The 17,880-nt window shown below is 35.7% G+C and overlaps 1 protein-coding gene across 2 annotated transcripts in view; it reads left to right on the top strand.

Annotated features, from left to right (window-relative positions):
* nr3c2 (nuclear receptor subfamily 3, group C, member 2) overlaps positions 1-17,880 on the top strand; it is a 156,304-nt gene that overhangs the window by 107,309 nt on the left and 31,115 nt on the right. For both annotated transcript variants that reach the window (XM_088912592.1, XM_088912602.1), the window contains exons 4-6: positions 2,756-2,872; positions 6,045-6,362; positions 11,275-11,419. In XM_088912592.1, the coding sequence (XP_088768718.1) occupies positions 2,756-2,872; positions 6,045-6,362; positions 11,275-11,419 (580 nt within the window). The remainder of the gene's footprint in view (positions 1-2,755; positions 2,873-6,044; positions 6,363-11,274; positions 11,420-17,880) is intronic.

Here is a 17,880-nt window from a genome sequence, read left to right as displayed (position 1 = left end):
AGTGTTTTTCATTGGATAACTAGAACTGGTTAGACTATTTTCATAGTTTAAATAAAGTTGATCAGGTGTAATGTATTATCTGCTTGGTCAATTCCAGCCGTTAAATTTGCAGTGTTGCAGAGTGTTTCAGTGTTTAAGGTATCTTCAAATTAAAAACAAAAACACATTGGCTCAAATCACATCATGGGTACACATAGATATCCTACAGCTTGTGTATAGATCTCTTTTTAAAGAAAAGTGTTAACATGTACAGAAGGTTGTCATTGTATCAGAAACTTCAAGCTCCCTACAAAGGTTTATTTACACAGTCACAAATTCCTATTCTGATAACATTTAATAACGCTCATATAAATTAGGAAATATGTCTATATTGTTATTGTTATTATTTATTTTTCATGGTGCAGTTATTTGGGTGTTGTCATTTATTTAAATTACATCGCTTTTAACAAGAGGCAGAAGTATTCAATGTACAATAGGTAATTCATGTTGGGTTTTTTTTCAAATCTGTTTATCTTCTGAGTATTTACAGTTAATACACCCAGAGCCCCAAGTAGAGTATGTTCATGTCAAATCTCCATTAAACATGCAACATGCTGCATTAGAAACTGTCAGTAAAACTGTGCTTTATTACATGGTTGGAGCTAGCAGAGCATCACAATAGCACAGCAAAGTAATGAATGGGTGTTTTTACGTTTATTTTAATTTTTTTAAACTGAAAACTTGCTGTATTCAGTGTTTTGTCATGTGTAAAAAAAGAATAAATCATGCATCAGCCCTGGTTATGATTCTTAAAATCTGAAAAGAAAAATTAAAGGGATGAATAGCTTTAGCCATATTTTGTACCAAAATAGTGTAACTGTTGTAGTGTGAAGCAGTCCCCTCATGATATATAACTTTCCTACATTCTTATGTGTGAAACTTCTGTATGTGGACGCAAGTTCTCCTCCAATGAAATTTTAGGGGCACAATTTGTGACTCTTTAGAGTAAATACACCATGGAAGCCCACAATTAGGACACACTTTGTTGAATTATTACCAGTAGTACTGCAGGGGACATGGCCTGCATTATAAGAGACTCATTGTGTTTCTAAAGGATTTCAGTGCTCTGAAAACCCTTTCTTCATTGCTGAGTTGCCAGGTTCAGTTCCCATTGCTTATCAGTGCCAGAACGTGACATCACTTGCTAAAAGTAGATCATTCATTCAGGATCTCCAGCACTGTTGCAGCAATGTGCTTTCAGTCCTGTTAGTCAATTAAGTAAATCCACTCCCGTGGCTAATATTTTGATTTATTTCATTTTATTTTCTAGTACCACATCAGGTGAAGTACAGTACAAGTACAGGTGAAGTGTTATTTTACACTTTCAAACCTGTAAGGTTATTTTTTCTCCTAGAAGTGTGGACAGTACAGCTCAGATCTTGGGGTTGTTGTACAGAAGAATAGAGAATACAGTAAATTGGGTTGAGATGTTGTTTTTAAACAGCCAATGTTTGTTCAAATTGAACGGCTCATACAGTGTAAATAAAGCCACCCTGCCATACTACGAAGTGATCATCAAGGCCATTCTTTGCAAATATTGCAATAAGAAGTCAATAAACAAAACACAGGAAGTTTAAAATATAAGTGTCTAATTGTTTCTGACAATGATTAACTAAAATCATGAGAGTATACTACTTTTAGCAAGGGGCTTCTGAGTTTATCTAAACTGACTTTGCTTTGCCCAGAATACAGGGCAGCATCATGTTTCCTGTGTTGCCATTTACTGTTTTCTAGAGCAAGAAAAATGGGATTATGCAATGGTCATGTGATTTAGCCAGAAATAGTGACTGAGCTACATCTGCTGCTGCTCCTCCTGCAGTTACTCAGCTCTTGGCAGCTTCTAAACAAATACAGTGTGCATGTATTCTTCTGAAGAACTTTGTTGTTATAAAACATTGCTCATTTCAAACAACTGAACAGAATTAGCATATTTATATCCTTTACATTACTTGGGTACACATACATGGCCCAGAAAAAAAAAATCTTTGCAGTAGAGTACAGAGACCTGCACGCATTGCAACTGTAGCACATGTACTGTAGTTACAGCATAGTTCTGATTAGGCATACATGTGGATGTGTTGCACAGCCTTGCATTGGCACTAATACTGACATAACTGACCTCAAATTAGGATATTGTCCAGTGAGATTGTGTCATCCATTGATCTATCCACAGTGTAAATTAATTGACACATACATGACTAATTTACTGTAGATTTGTGGATTATGGTTTATACATTTTCTCCTAGATTGGTCAATCAGATCCACCACAGAAAAGAGAAAGGTTTGCCCTTTCTATTGAGTTGTAAACAGAGATGGTCACTGCACTTTTTCAAGCAGTAACATTGTACATCTTAGTGATGTACTGTAACACATTGCTAGGAAAAAAATGAATAATCTTTCTGAAATGAATTACACTACATAAGATTCATTAACTGCAGCTTTCCACAGGAAAGGCAAGCTTCAGCCTTAAAAATATCTTTCCTTTCTGATGCTTAACTATACCACTTACAAATTCTTACAGATTATTTGATTATTTTACAGTCTCTGGAAAAGAGTTCTTGAAATCTCTTCTCTTCCTGAGATAGATATGCCAGTCTGCATTTAGTGGACTTTGTATCTCGATTTTTTTTCCTCTGTGGAAGTAAAAAAGTTTGTGTTCCTCTCCAGATATTTATATTTTCCATGTTGTGATATATATAATTTATCTGTTGTACAGGTCAGCACAACTACCTGTGTGCAGGACGAAATGACTGCATAATTGACAAGATAAGAAGAAAAAACTGCCCTGCGTGTCGAGTACGAAAATGTCTACAGGCTGGAATGAACCTGGGAGGTATTGGATTCAGATGTTTTTTGCTTGAACAACATCATTGTTTAGGTATAAAAAATTGCCCTGTTAGTCAAGCTCTCAGCATCTCACTTTAGGGACAAAGAATGAACAAGAAAAACTGCAGACAAAGGAAATAGTACAGAGTGACTCACTTACCCAGCACTGCCTTGAATCATATTAATGCTTATGATTTCAGATTTGGGTTTTTTCAGTGGTTACGGTATATGAAAATGTTTGGAGTAATCAGCCAACCAAATGTGGATTATTGGACCTTGATTGTTTCCTGATATTTTCAAAACCAGTATCGGGTTATACAATATAATTGATATATAAAGTTGTATTAAATATGTATACACTGTATGTACTGCATATTATTTGTGTTTAGATTTTATTTACAATATAGAGAGTTTATCAAATCAAGATGATAAAAAGAATGATTAAATCCTGTCACAATTTGTTTTTATGGTTTCTGCAGGCCAGCAAAATCCTTAGTTTACTGAAAAATATGCGAGAACTGAGAGAAGAAATACATAAAATTCACATGGAAATGATACAATAATACCTTACTAAGAATGGCAATAGCTGAAAGTCAAGATTCAAACCTTTGATAGAAATAAAATACAAAACAAAGCAATTTATATATTATTATAAACTGTAATTTCTCATCAGATGTGGTTTTACTATGTTAAATATAATCAAATAGTGTGGTCTGAAGAATCTAAAATCTAAACTAAAAAAAAGTTTATTTTGACAGAGAATACATTTTAACTTGATATTGTCTTAATGTTGTTAACCGTTTTCACATACAGCCTTACAGCACATCTCCTAGGACTCCTGTGTGTGTGTTCCCAGTTCTTTAAAGTCAGTGTAGGAGGGTAATGGGTAGGAAGATGTATAATAAATAATAACCCAAATAATAATGGTGAGCTTTGCAAAATAGAAAGCAATAATTGGTAGTACATTTTTAAAAAGCAGAAGTTTTTATTTATAAGCAAGAGTTATCAACACTCCTTCTTTATGCCCATTGAACTTTTTCCCTGAACTGTTGTATGTTAGTGTTTGCTTACTTGTTGACATTTTATCAAATCCTAATGGTTCATGATCTCTAGTGTGGATTAAATGTCAATTTATAGAACTTTCCTTGCAACACTAATGTTTTACAGTTGGTAATAAAACAGTAAACAACAACACCTTCAGTCATGTTAAGTTAAAAGAAATGCAATCCTTAACATGATAATTTCACAAGTACCAGAATTGTGGAAAATTGAATTTAAAATAAAAAAATATCAATCATGTTGAGTTTTGGAAAGGAAATGTTGTCAATAGCATGAATAACCATGTTATCGTCAATAACCAAAAATACACTTCACAGTATGGTACAGTATATTTTAAGCATTCATAAATTTTTGTAATGATAGATGTCACATTATGAAATTATTTCTTAAACTGAAATAATTCATGCTAACTTAAGTTTCGATCTGTGCAACTTTCGCGATTTAATTTTAGAACAGTAACAGTTAAAGAGGTTGCATGCATATTATTAATGTGCTGTAGAAGTATAAGGGATTTTTTTTTTATCTGTGGACTATTACAGATTGGTGCATTTGTCTCCAAGGTAACAGATTAGATAATGACATTTAATGCATGTCCGATTTCCTCTGCATTTTAGTGTGGCTTGTGAGGATTTGCATATTACAATATGTGGTAAAAAGCTTATAGTTCCAAGAAGAGGTATTGTTGGTATAAAATGCAAGCATGATCAAGGCCAATATGTTAATACTCCAAGCCTTTGATAAAACTGTTTGCTAGCTCTTTAGTCAATGCTTGCTTGCCAGTAAGGGCCTCTCTTTTATCTAGTTTAAACTGCCAACACTTAGTTTGACCTTGAGAAAAAAAAACTATGTAACTGAAGCTAAAAATGATTTGGTATTAACAGCATGTTGTGAATAACTCTTAACTTTTCAGACAATGTCAGAGTTTTTTAAAAAAGCTTAAACCAAAGATTTATTTTGGGTTTTCCTCAAAAGTGCACAGTTTTAGTAAAATTCTTCATCAATGAATCATAAATAGGAAAATGCATGTCTAGAGCTGTTTAATTGAAGCAAGAATACAGGTGTTTAGTTTGTGCTTTTGCCTATTTAACTAAAGAAAATAATGTAGTGTTTACACAGAATGCCCCAAATACAGTATATGCAGTGGTAGTGATATCCTGATGCGGATGGCAGGGATTGATAGGTCTACTCATTCATCCATAGCACTGCTGTAAATATCTGTTGTAATGGAGTGTTTTGTGTTAGCAATGTTGGAAAAAGACATTGAATTTTCACAGTTTTGTGCTTTAAAGTCCATAACGGTGTTTGTTTTTCCTCTTTGATTGATCACATTTTTTCTGTTTTTCTTTGTGGTTATTAAAAGACCCCTTTCAGTTTTACCAACCATTTTCGGCTTTAATAGTTATCGATTTCTCTACGTTAGACGCTTCCAGCCCAGATTTTCTAGCTCCACTCATGTGGCTGGCTCTTCAAAATGGATGGGCAAGATTTCCTTGCTGATCGAGGCAACCTGTGTGCAAGTCATCTCATTTATCATAGACACAGCAGGGCTGCGTGTACATATTTCAGCTTGTCAGACACCCACTGGGGACTTCATTATTTATTTTATTTAACCATTATTGTTCTTACGAACAGTGCATAGCTGATTTAAACTGCTTAATCATTTGAAAGGTTCTGTGTAGTTTCTCTGTTTTAAATGAGGAACAAGCTTGAAGAAGCAGCACAACCTGTCAATCTTTATTTTTTCATCTTGAAAATGAGCTAGAGCAGTCAGGACGGGACATGATATCTTAATAAAAGAACTAAGGAGTAGTTTGCGCTTTCGTCATTGTACTTTACATTTCTTATAGTTAACCATATTTTATTCAGGCATTAAAAACAGTTTTGAAATGAGGTCTAAGGAACAACACTATAGTATATACAGGGGTTTTCAAGGCATTTATTTGCTTTTTAAAATAAGTCACATAGGAATATGAACTCCCAAGCATTCCCTAGTTTCTTGCTTTAGATTTTAAGGCTTAAAAAGGAAAAACATTTTTTGAAAGGTTTGTTTTCAAAACAGACACTTTTGGCTTGGTTTTCATTTAGCTGTGCCAGTTACATTGTGATGTATTTTCCTGCAGCAAGGAAGTCAAAGAAGCTGGGGAAATTAAAAGGGGTGAGTGAGGAGCAGCCACTGCAGAGCCCAAAGGAAGGCCAGACATACTTGGCTTCCGAAAAGGAGTTGAATGCCAACACCACCCTGGTCCCTCACGTACCTGGTGTTGCACCATACCTGACTCCATCCATCTGCAGCATCTTGGAAATCATTGAGCCGGAAGTGGTTTACGCAGGCTACGACAACACCCAGCCAGACACAGCCGACCACCTGCTCTCCAGCCTGAACCAGCTGGCAGGAAAACAGATGATCCGTGTTGTCAAGTGGGCAAAAGTCCTTCCAGGTGAGATCCAACTTCATTGCAAATACAGATTTGACCATTTTTGTAACTGTCGTACGACATTTGTTTAATTCAATTTTAACAGTTTAAACCATTTTCTGCAATGCCATTTAAAGGAACTCATACACACAGTAAGCAAGTTATTTAAAATTTATGGCTGTGCTCTGTATGTGCATTGAAGAGCATATTCCAAGGTATAATTTATATCACACTATTTTTTTCACTAAAATGGAGCATGTGCCTTTGCAAAAAATCCACTTTTTGTGTCACATTATGGAAGCTGTGTAAATTTTTATCTATATACTGTATGCCTCACAGACAATACTAAGGAGCACCATCTTTGGTGAGATTTAATATGTTGTATTGCATACTGTATATTCAGCACTTCCAGAGTGTCTTCTTGCTGCTCCTGTATATATAAATAGATATGTAGGGCCTCATTCACAAATGGTTCAAAAGAGATTAGAGGCATCCAAGTCGAAAATAAGGAGCACAAAACGAGATGCTGAATTCACAAACCACAATTACAAGCATGTGAAATGAAAATGATACCAGTGGAGGGAATGTGGTGGCTCCCAGCACACTGCCAACACATTTTTAGCTGCAGTGTTTAGCACCAGCCAACCAGATCTCTTTCTGCTTCTGCAAGAAGCCAGGTTTGGACTTATCATTTAACAAAAGCACTAGGCGAGAGAAAGGAATGTCCTTTCCTATAATAGTCGACAAAACATAACCATGGCTGGACACTCCCAAAACTTGTTGAAAAAGACACTCCATTATAATACCCCTCAGATAGAACATAAACATGAGACTAGAGGCAATTGATATGAATAAAGTGATCAACATTTTGTGAAAGATCATTGAAGTAAATCATCTGAAAACTGGATTGTAGAATATTTTCATAAATATTGTTCAAGTAAATATCTTATTTAAAATTTGACAAGAAAATAAACAGAGGAAGTCAACCACTGAACTCTTGCAGATCACCACACTATCCCAAGGGCACCATTGGTACCATTGGTACAGAACAGAGACTTAATTAAAGAAAGGGGGAGCTTGAAATTTCATGTGGAGATTGTAGGTCCTAGAATGAGCAAAGACCATATGTATTAAGTACAGATGCAGCCGCTCAGAACACATAGTATTTCTTCCTAATACAGTAAAAGTAGTGCGTTGCGTTACGATATGTAATTCACTGGCCAAAGATGATCAATAGGTGACACTTGTGGTGCGTTAGATGTTAGTGAAATTAATTGCTTCATTTAGTCTGTTTCTCTGCTATGCATGTTTAAATCCACTTAATATTTAATATTAATACAGAATTTTATAACTAAAGAGAAATTGTGGTAGCTAAAAATAAAAAACAGAAATATAACATAATATAGTATATACCTAATGTAAAGCAAATTTAAGCAAAAAGTAATCAGGAGACAATTTAGCTTTAAATTTTGATTATGAAAAATATTTCACACATACTGTACTGTAGTGGCTTTAAAACCATACGGTATCATATCATATCATGTGGTATCATGTGGTTTACACATACTATGGTTTTGACGATCCTTGGTTCAAGTGTGCACTTGGGGTTGTTTTAGTTACCACTTGGGGTTGTTTTTTATACCACTACCATGTACTGTATGTATATTAAGTATATATTATGTGTGAGACTATGGCTTTAATGCCACTACAGTACAGTATGTGTAAAATATATTTTTCATAATCGAAATCTAAAGGTAAATTATCCCAATTACTTTTGTCAAGATTAAACCAAATAGAGTGATTTCAAAACAGTTACTACCCTCAGCAGATTGCCTGTGCTGCACAGTGGATTCTTAACACAGATTATTTTCCTTTACAAATAAAATGAGAAATTCAAATATGCTGTCTAGTTTGGAACTATGAAGGGGAAGAAAGAGAAGTCATAGAACTAAAAGAACAAGCAACGAAGTGCATTATTTCTTACTGGGGAGACGTGAGCTTGAAAAGAACATGAAAGATGTGTTCCTCCGTTCAAGTCAGCATCCACCTTTTTAAAAATGTTTGAAAAAAGTCATGAATTGTGATAACATACTGTATAACAGGATAGTATATAAAACTAAGTCTTACTACCAGAGTTTTTTGTGGAACTGTCAGAAGTCAGACAGTTTTCTCTGCTGCAGAATTTAAAACCAGTAATACTGACATGGACTTGCTAATTCTGTGCACTAAAAGGGAACCAAAATCATCAACATTAGTTAAAAGATAGGGTAGGGATTGGGAGACCTCTACATACAGTATACAGTAACAACATATCAGAATTGAGTGATATGCAGTATTAACTATTTTAACAGAAATAATTTTAGAAATGGAAGATTAAAGGACAGTTAGATCTGTTATTTGCAAAGTAAGACCAAACAAGGATTTTCAGCAGAACAGATTGAACTCCCGTCTCATTATACTGTATGATATCCTCATTTATGAAAAGTAAAGGTTTTGTTGGACATCTGTTGAGATAAGTAAAAACTTAGCACAGAATCAACAACTGAATTTCCTGATTTATTTCCAAAGCAAATGTCTGTCAGCACAGTGGGTAATTTTGAAAGTAAACACTGGGGATTTAGTGAAGAAGAGTTACCTTAAAAAATTGTGTGCTCTCCATGGAAAGACCAGTCCCACTGTGCTTTTTTACTTAGTTACCCCTTGTAAGCCCACCTTACAGATGTTGCTTCAGTTGCACTCCTAGAGCTCGGTTTCCTTATTCTCTAGATTCTCCTGCATCTCTGCCTGAGTATTCAGAATATTTTTATTTTGTTCCCTTTATTCATCCGAGACCAGTTTCAAGACAAACATCTGACAGTCCACACCTATCGCAACAATCATCCCAGATTTTTAAAACTACCTGCAGCTCTATTGACTGCTCAAGCAGAGTGACCATCTTAGAGAGCTTGCGATAACTGAAAAGATTCAACTTCTTAAATGAGGCACAAAGTTAGGATCATAAGCCTTTATCTGTATCCAAGCTGTTATGAATGACTCACAAACACAAAATAAACGTGACAGGGTATCTAGCAATAGTAAATCTAACTCCAGGTTTCCATCTGGGCACAGTGGTCAAATGATCAGCCCAGGGAGTCATTTTCAAAAAGAGGGGTCCAAAACCAGAAGGACTCTGATACCCAGAGTTGATCAGATGTTATAATACAATTTTTTAGATCACACTTTAGAAACAAACATATTTGTTCTAATAAGATATTATGCGTCCCACACAAAACCTAATTCAAAGCAGCAGTGACCATTAGACCGTTTAATTTTCAGGTTTTTATTAAACCATTTTTAACCGTAGCACTACTAACTTAAGGTGCATTTCACAGTAATTTGAAAATAAATGCTGGACAGTTGTTGATCAAAAGTAAATCATTTTTTGCTAAGAATGCTCTCTGAAGTATAGTAGAATGTTTTCAGAGAGCACTAGTATAATGCCTGTATGGTTGAAGTGAATACCTACTGTAACATTACTGGTGGCATGGAAGTCAGTCAATTGACTGTTAGAAACAATGCCTGTATTCTTTGGGGCTAGGAGATTATTAAGCTGTTGAAGATTAAGTGGCCACTGAATAATACTGCAGTGAAAGGTGTTTACCTAAAGCCACAAGAACCAAGTAAATCTGGAAATACCGGAAAAAATCTGGACAATTTGACACCAGCATTTAAAAAAACTCTGCATCCTCATCCCCTGAAGGTTGTGCCTTTCCTGAAAAATGCCTTTGGTAGAGCATTAGACAGCAGCGTTATTGCCTTGTAGGCTGATCAAATCCCAGAAGATTAGCATCAGCCTAGTCAGTACTGGGAAGGTTACCAATTACAGGTCACTGCTACAAGTGATGTTGATGAAACTTCCCTGTGGACCAGAATCTGTAATCCAATGTTCCACTGTGGTGACCAGGAAACTGTTCTGTATGAGGTTTAGGCCTGTGGATAAGATGTTAAATTGATGTCCTGACTATTTCGGCATTAAAGATCCCTTGGCACCATTTAAAACAGTAGAGACGTTAACCAATGTCTTGGTTCAATTTCACTCTGGTCTTGTACAGTCTTAAGACCCGCCCTCCCATTTAAATTAGTGAGCAACTGTGATTGAATTCAAGCTGAGAGAGCAGAGCTGCACCCCTTAAACTGGCACATAATGGCTGCCACGTGTCACCCATGTGAGCACTGCACTTCAATAGTGGATGAAATAGGCAATCTTCTATATGTAACGTGCTCTGAGCTTCTGTGGAATGAAAAGCACCATATAAAGGCAATTAATCATAAATTATATTGTCAGAATGATTCCTGCCATTAAGAGCATGCATACTTGAATCGTGCAAGGTTGATTACTCAAGGCTGTCTAGGTTCATTCCCTAGTGTTTCCTGTCTGTTGGAAAAACTCTCATGCTTTGATCCCATATACTGTACAATGAATGACTGAAAAGTTTGCTGTATATATTTCATTAATACTAAAAGAAAATAAATTTCAGTCTTGAATTATTCAAATTGAAAATGAATCATCTGTAAGACTTTATACTGTATAGTATCATGTATTCTCATTTTCATTTAATGCTGTTTGAAAGTAAATTGAAATGTATGCAGCTGTGTTTTATAGCACATCTTTGTAGAATGTGCTTGAGATATAGATTGATTAGATTCTTATTAAAAGAAAATAATTGCATGTGATCTTCACTATCAGTAGACCTAGGCTAGTGGAATTTAGCCATTGAAATTAGAGTACAGAAGTGAACACTCTACCATTTTCTTGGATTTCAAAGCTATAGATCTAATTAGTTATATTATTTGACTAAGGTCTAAGGTCTAGCTTCAGTGCTCTAATGGTTTATTATGGTACAGAACCTCTCAATGCACCTTTCTTTCCATTATTTTTCTTTATATTTACCCTCAGGATTCAGGAGCTTGCCAATTGAGGACCAGATCACTCTCATTCAATACTCCTGGATGTGTCTTTCATCATTTGCCCTAAGCTGGAGGTCCTATAAGCATACCAATGGCCAGATGTTGTATTTCGCACCAGACCTTGTTTTCAATGAGTAAGTTTATATTCACTGTGCAATTTTTTTTCAACAAATTATGACATTTTGATAGATTTTATTTCAGGATTTCAGGTTTATCAAAGGAATCATGAATGAACCGTGAAGGTTTGTGACAGTACCTAGCTATTACTTTAGTTCACATGTATACTTTTCCTATTTCCTAATAACGTATGCTCATAGATACTCAATATTCTACTTAGTATTGAAGCAAATTCATATTTTAAGAATGGAGAATTTGAGTTTTTTCCTGTGTTACCTGTATATTAATAGTATGAAAATGCAATACTCAATCCAACACTGTACACCTAAACTGTACCTCACCTGCCTCACCTGTATAAATATAATTATAGGATTGTGGCTGAAAATAATTTTCCAATGTGCACATGCTCCTACAGTATGTTTAACGAGTCCAGACAGGTCAACTGCACCAGGCAAAGTCTGTACATAATCAAGAACACTGTAAAGTATATAATAAAAAGAAAAGTTACAAAGCCAAACATTGCAGCATATTTCCTTATTGTATATATGCTATGATTCAAGTACTTTTATTAATTCTAAGCCCTACGTGGAGATTTATAGCCTTCAGTGCCAAATAATGCCAACACAATTTGAGTGTAGAGCCCAGCATCTATAACTTTCTAAAAACACTCTATTAGGGTGACAACTGTTTCAGACCGGCCTGGTCATTCTCTGAAGTGACAGCTTCTACTACTTGACTTCTCCCTGCCACTACTGGTTCATACAGTCTGAAGCTTACCAATCTCACAGCTTAACTTTCATGGATTAAACACAGTACAGTGCATTAAGTGCAATACAGTAGTGAATTTTAAATTCACATCAAAGTGCAGTCAATTACCAATACTATCAAAATAAAACCAGAGTCTTGTGCAATTGAGCAAGATGGGATAAGTCACATACAGCTTGGGGGTTTGCATGACTTGGCAAGGCACTGGATCCTTGTTAGAGAGATAGCAGTAGTTTTCATATCTGCTGGCAGTTTGTTGGCACCATTGAAGTATAAGAGTGGAGAAGCAGTAGGGTCTCCAAGATGGAGACTAGAGGGAAGGAAGGGCCAAAACTGTGAGAACAGAGGAGTATTGATTGTGGAGCACAGCAATGGTGATACTTGTAGGCAAGAATTAGAGTGTTACATAAAATTCTTAAAATCCAAATACCATTGTGATTAAGGCTACTGATATTGAGAATCTTAATATTATTTTGTTATGACGCACATTTTTTGCTGGCCTAAATCTGTGGGCAGCTTTTGTGATTTTTAGGTATAGATAGAATTAGCTAGTGCTGTTCTTTTTTATTTTCACCACTGTTGAATCAAATTACTTCTCCCTTAGCAACCAAAAGTCTATGTGAAGCCGGCTGCAGGTCTTTAGAAGAGTAGGATGTGCAGCTTGACAGTACATTTGTGCTTCTTTGCTTTGGGACTGTAGAGTTATATAATCAGAACTTTCAAAGAGAAAACCAGCAATCTGCCCAATCCCTGCTCTTAGGATTGCTAAAAATGTTAAATCTGTCTATAAATGTATCTTCTGTCTATCCATCCTAATTTCAAAATAATACATAAGACAGAGTTATAGAGCCATAGTTTATCCCCATTCCTTTAACCTTATGCAGAATATGGATACATAAATTGCCCTGGAGATGCCAGTCATCATTACAGGTTTTCCCCAATTAATGGCTCATGTGCATTTAAAAAGATCAGAGACTGTAGAGGTCACTTGAGACATCAGCTTCACAGCTGGATGATTTTCTCTCTGTTTTAACTAATTTTAATTTGGTTGTATGATTAGGATCATGTCATGTTGAAAATCTCTTCACCAACAAGACATCTTCCTTAGGGTATTGCATGATGCTGAAAAATGTATAATAAAATTCCTTGCACATACAGTATCTGTTGTACTGTTTTTCTAGTGGCAAAACAACCCCTAACTTATCAATCACCACCTCCATGTTTCACTGTAACTCCATGTCTCTCGACTGCAACTTGTCTTACTTTTGTAAAATATCAAATATTATTTCATATGTCCATGACAGTCTTCTTTCTTTGTCGTTTTCATGAAAAAAAGAAACTGGATTCATCATTTATTTTAATTTTCCACTTGATTTAGAACTGCCATTTGTTTCAAGACACTGATCTCCAGCATCAGCTCCTGTACCCACACAAAGAGAGGGAGGATCTGTAGCCATGTTTGTGTTAATGCTAATTCTACATTGCTTGACATAAGAATTGGCACCAATTGGTAGAGCAGCATTTCTCTCACAGATGTTACTGAAAGTCTGTAGGCACCAATCAAATCACACCTGTTGTTGTACCAAGAAACAAGAGAATTTATAAGTCCTGGTCTTGGTGATTTGGTGAACTAGTGATTTCTGGGTCATACTGTACATCTCAACTAGCTTGCCAAATAACCAATTTTGCTCTTCATTGCTCAAAGCCATGAGTTTCATTCTGTGTCTGCTGATGGATAACCATAATCCAAACCATCATTATTTCTGAAGTATTCCTCGTGGAATGTATTTCCATGTAAAATATTTTCTTCAAAGAATGTTTACTTTGCTCTGATCAGTCACTTAGTATTATATACATTTGTCTTTCACTTTTTTCAAGTTCCCTATGTAAAATTTGGGAGCTGTTGCCTATTCTACCCGCTGGGTTCCCTTAGATTTTCACACACTGTACTCTCTTATCCCAGTTAGTATATATTCTAAAAACTGCCAACAGCTGAGCAAGAAATTTATGATTAAATATGAGAGAGTAGTTGGGGGATATTAAGGTAAAGTGTCAGTACGACATCCACTGCTACATTTTCTTAGAAAATGTATAATAAAGTTAAAAATAAGATGGTAGGTTATGTGCAGTTTTAATTTTGGAAAGATTTCAGTAAGATTAAAGACGTCACCAGTGTGGACCCAAATATGCTTTTGTTTCCACCATCATTATGGTTTTGACTTCATTTGCATCTTATCTAGGAATATGGCAAGTGGACATTTTTGTTTTTAGTTCAGGTGGGTAGCTGCGTCAGCATGCGTAGGCTGCAAAGGAACAAGTAATAGGTTTATTCCATGCTGAAAAAAAGAAGAAAGAGAACACAATGTTTCGGCCGTGGAGCCTTCTTCAGGTGTGCTTTTTGTTTTTAAGCAGTTCAAGTAGGTAGCTGTGTCAGCAAGTGTAGGCTGCAAACCTGGCTGCACACCTGAAGAAAGCTCCATAGCCAAAACGTTGTGTTTCTTTTCTTCTGTTTTCAGCATGGAATAAACCTTTACTTGTTAATTTTGTTTTCAAAGCTGCCCTTGGAAATTATTTTGTTAAGTTTGTTCATTTCATTTATTTGAACATTATTCAAACAAACTCAAATTAAATGAGTGAAATAGTAAATCCTGAAACACTAATGCAAAATAAAGAGTAATTAGTTTACAGAGTGCTGACCTGATCGCCAAAATTTCCAAATATAGCATCGCACAACATTACGAATTGCTAAAAATATCTAAAGAGAATAATGTACAAAAGTAAATTATTGTAATGGTAGTTTAACTTGACACTTCAATTCAGCACTGCATTACGTGTAATCACTAAGAGTTTAATTTGGCACCAGACCTAATGTTGCCATGTTTGATCTAGTTTTCAATTTTTTATCAGTAGTTCAAGATGTCTGTGTAGTAGCCCTGTAATTTAAAAACAGGTTAAGCACATTCATTTTAAGATATACATGCAGACATTAGATAATTTACTTTACATAAAACTCTCCCAAGCATGCTATAATAAAGTTTTCCAGTTATGGAAAGTTTACGATACATAAAGAGAAAGTAATGAGGTGAGTTCCTTCAATGGTTTATTGGTGCAGAGCAGGCATAATATGGTCATCACCAGTGCTCCTTTTAACTTTCAGTTCCACTTTGTTTTTGTGCACTTGTGACATCCTTTATGAATCATCTTGCACTTTTTTGTTGAAATTTGTAACTTATATTGCAGTCATATTAGTCATATGAGCGATTTTATTATTTTTATTATATATTATGTATTTTATTTTGTGTTTAGTTATTAAACAGTACAGTGTAGGGTAATAAAATGTACAATATACTGTATTGTTTATAAATGTTAAAAGGTAATTCTCACCCTCCTATGTTTAATTTACTTACTGTAGTGAACACTTTAAGTGTATGTTATATTTGGTATTATTCTAATTATAGGATTATTTCTTCAGTTATTTCATTGCTCTCTCTCTTTATAAATGAAGTAGGTTTCCTTCTCTCTCTACCTCCTGGACTTTTAGCTGCTGTTACATTCTCTACCTCATCCTGTGATTTGCACACACATCTGTTTACCATTAAATGAATTTGAATTGACAATAAACCCCAGTGAGCCTGCAGTTCTGCTCTCCTGTCCCTCCTTCATCTCTGTCCAGCACAGCTAGGGAGAATAAGGAGGTTCACTCCAATATTATGAATGGTAATTCTCTAACCACATGTCGGCTACGAGTGGGTCACTTCCAACTTGCATAAAATTTGAGTTACATACATACTTGCAGAACTGAACACTTACGTATGATACCCAGGTAGAGGTATAAAGCATTATTTTAATTCTGTAATAAAGACATATTTTGTAATAAATAAGTTATCTTACTGCTTTTGTGATGGGAAGTGAAGCTTCTAATGGAAGTGTTTGTTTACCTTTGTTGTGTCATTTTTTAAACCTTTTTTTTTTAGTTTTGTGTTTTAAGTGAAAAAAACGATTGTCTTTGCTCCTGGATCTCGTTTCTAGTTGTTTTTCAGTGGTTGAAATATAATATATCTGCTAATATTTTTGTCTTCTTGGGTACCTTTTACATCAGGAACTGTTTTGTGCAAAATGGTAAGCAGTCAAAATCAGATACACTTTATTTTTTAATCACTGTGTATTCTTTAAGGTTTTCAATTTCGATTTTAGATGTTAACTCAGCTGGTTTAGGTAATGCATAGCGCAGGTGCTTTTTGCTATCGATAACATTTTTTAAAATAAATTTAGAATCACACATTATTTTTGTTATTATTCATCTGATTTGGAATAGCTCACATTTATGAACCCTGTGACTGCACATGGGGGAGATTGAGAAAGTGTAGGCAGCCTTATCCTACATGCCCATCTTTGAGCCTCACGTCTTTTAACACATCCTAGGCAGCACACCCCTATACTGGAGGTTCAGTGCAGATTGGATAGTGCCCTCCCACACTGACAGCACCACATGCCTGGGAGGCCACGGGCCCTGCTGTGCAACTGAGAGGAGAGAAGGCCCTGGTTGATCCTACCCAAGGGAAATATTTTGGAGTCTTGGGCTGGGCTAAAAAGAGTATTAAATACAGTAAATACAGTAGGTAATAAAGAAGTACTACTATGTAGCTATTATAGTGTGCAGTAATATCCTTGGGCTTGATACCCAGAATGCTACATAACCATTTAGACACTACTAGCCTGGAGGAAATCAGGAGGACTGAGGGCCCCAGGGCACTGGGGATGCATTTCCTCAGTTAAAGGAAGGCGATGATAGTAGGAGACTTCAGCTAATAGAGGTATAGACAGCTCAGTATGCACGGACGATGAGAAGTCTAATCCTGAGAGTGGTCAGGATCCTCGCCAGAGACAGGTTGTCATGTTAAATGTTGGAACACATGACATAGGAAAATATAGTTTTTGTAATTCCACAATAAAGATTTGAGGATAGAGCTGGCAAATGTTAGAGCAGAATGTCTTTGTATTCTCAGCAATTTTTCCCATGCGATATGCAAGCACAGGGAAGAAAGAGGAAAATGATGGAAGGAGCTTTTAGGATAATAGGGCATTGGAGGTCCTTCTGGAATGAATGGGATCTATACATATGCATATGCATAGAGTAGTTGAGGAATATTTTAAACTATGGAACTGGGAGGCAGGAAACTCACAAAAGACCAAAAACAACCCCAGGCAACGCTATGAAAAAAATCTAAAACAAACAGCTTGTCCATCTTTGAATGCTTACAGTATATCCCAATGCTGGCAGTATAAGGAATACTGTTACAGTAAATGCAAGAACCCAAGACTACTGCATTAGCAGAATCTATGACATTTCCGGAGTCAGGGGAGGATCGCTCCCCTGGTCACTAGGGGATCGCTAGGAGAGGATAATGGGGACAAATATAATATATACATTTTTTCTAAAAGAAAAGGGCAGGTCATAATGTGGCAGGAATTATGTGCCAGGACAGAGCTGGTACAGTATGTAGAAATATGTATCAAATTTCAGCTGCAAGCTAGACAACTGAAGCTAGAGAGCACAGGCTAAAATGTGAGTTAAATGAGTTAAACTGTAAAAAAAAAAGGTCTTTACATGAACTGTATCATACAGACCACCTAATGTACTAATGAGCACATGTACAGTAACTGACTGTATAATGACATCAGGAAGGTACAGTATGCGCAAGAGTGATGTTAT

Source organism: Atractosteus spatula, chromosome 1, assembly GCF_055471065.1.
Source record: "Atractosteus spatula isolate fAtrSpa1 chromosome 1, fAtrSpa1.hap1, whole genome shotgun sequence".
In the NCBI taxonomy this organism is placed as follows: Eukaryota; Metazoa; Chordata; class Actinopteri; order Semionotiformes; family Lepisosteidae; genus Atractosteus; species Atractosteus spatula.
Note: the sequence above shows the minus strand (reverse complement) of the source record. Positions and strands in the feature narration are given on the sequence as shown.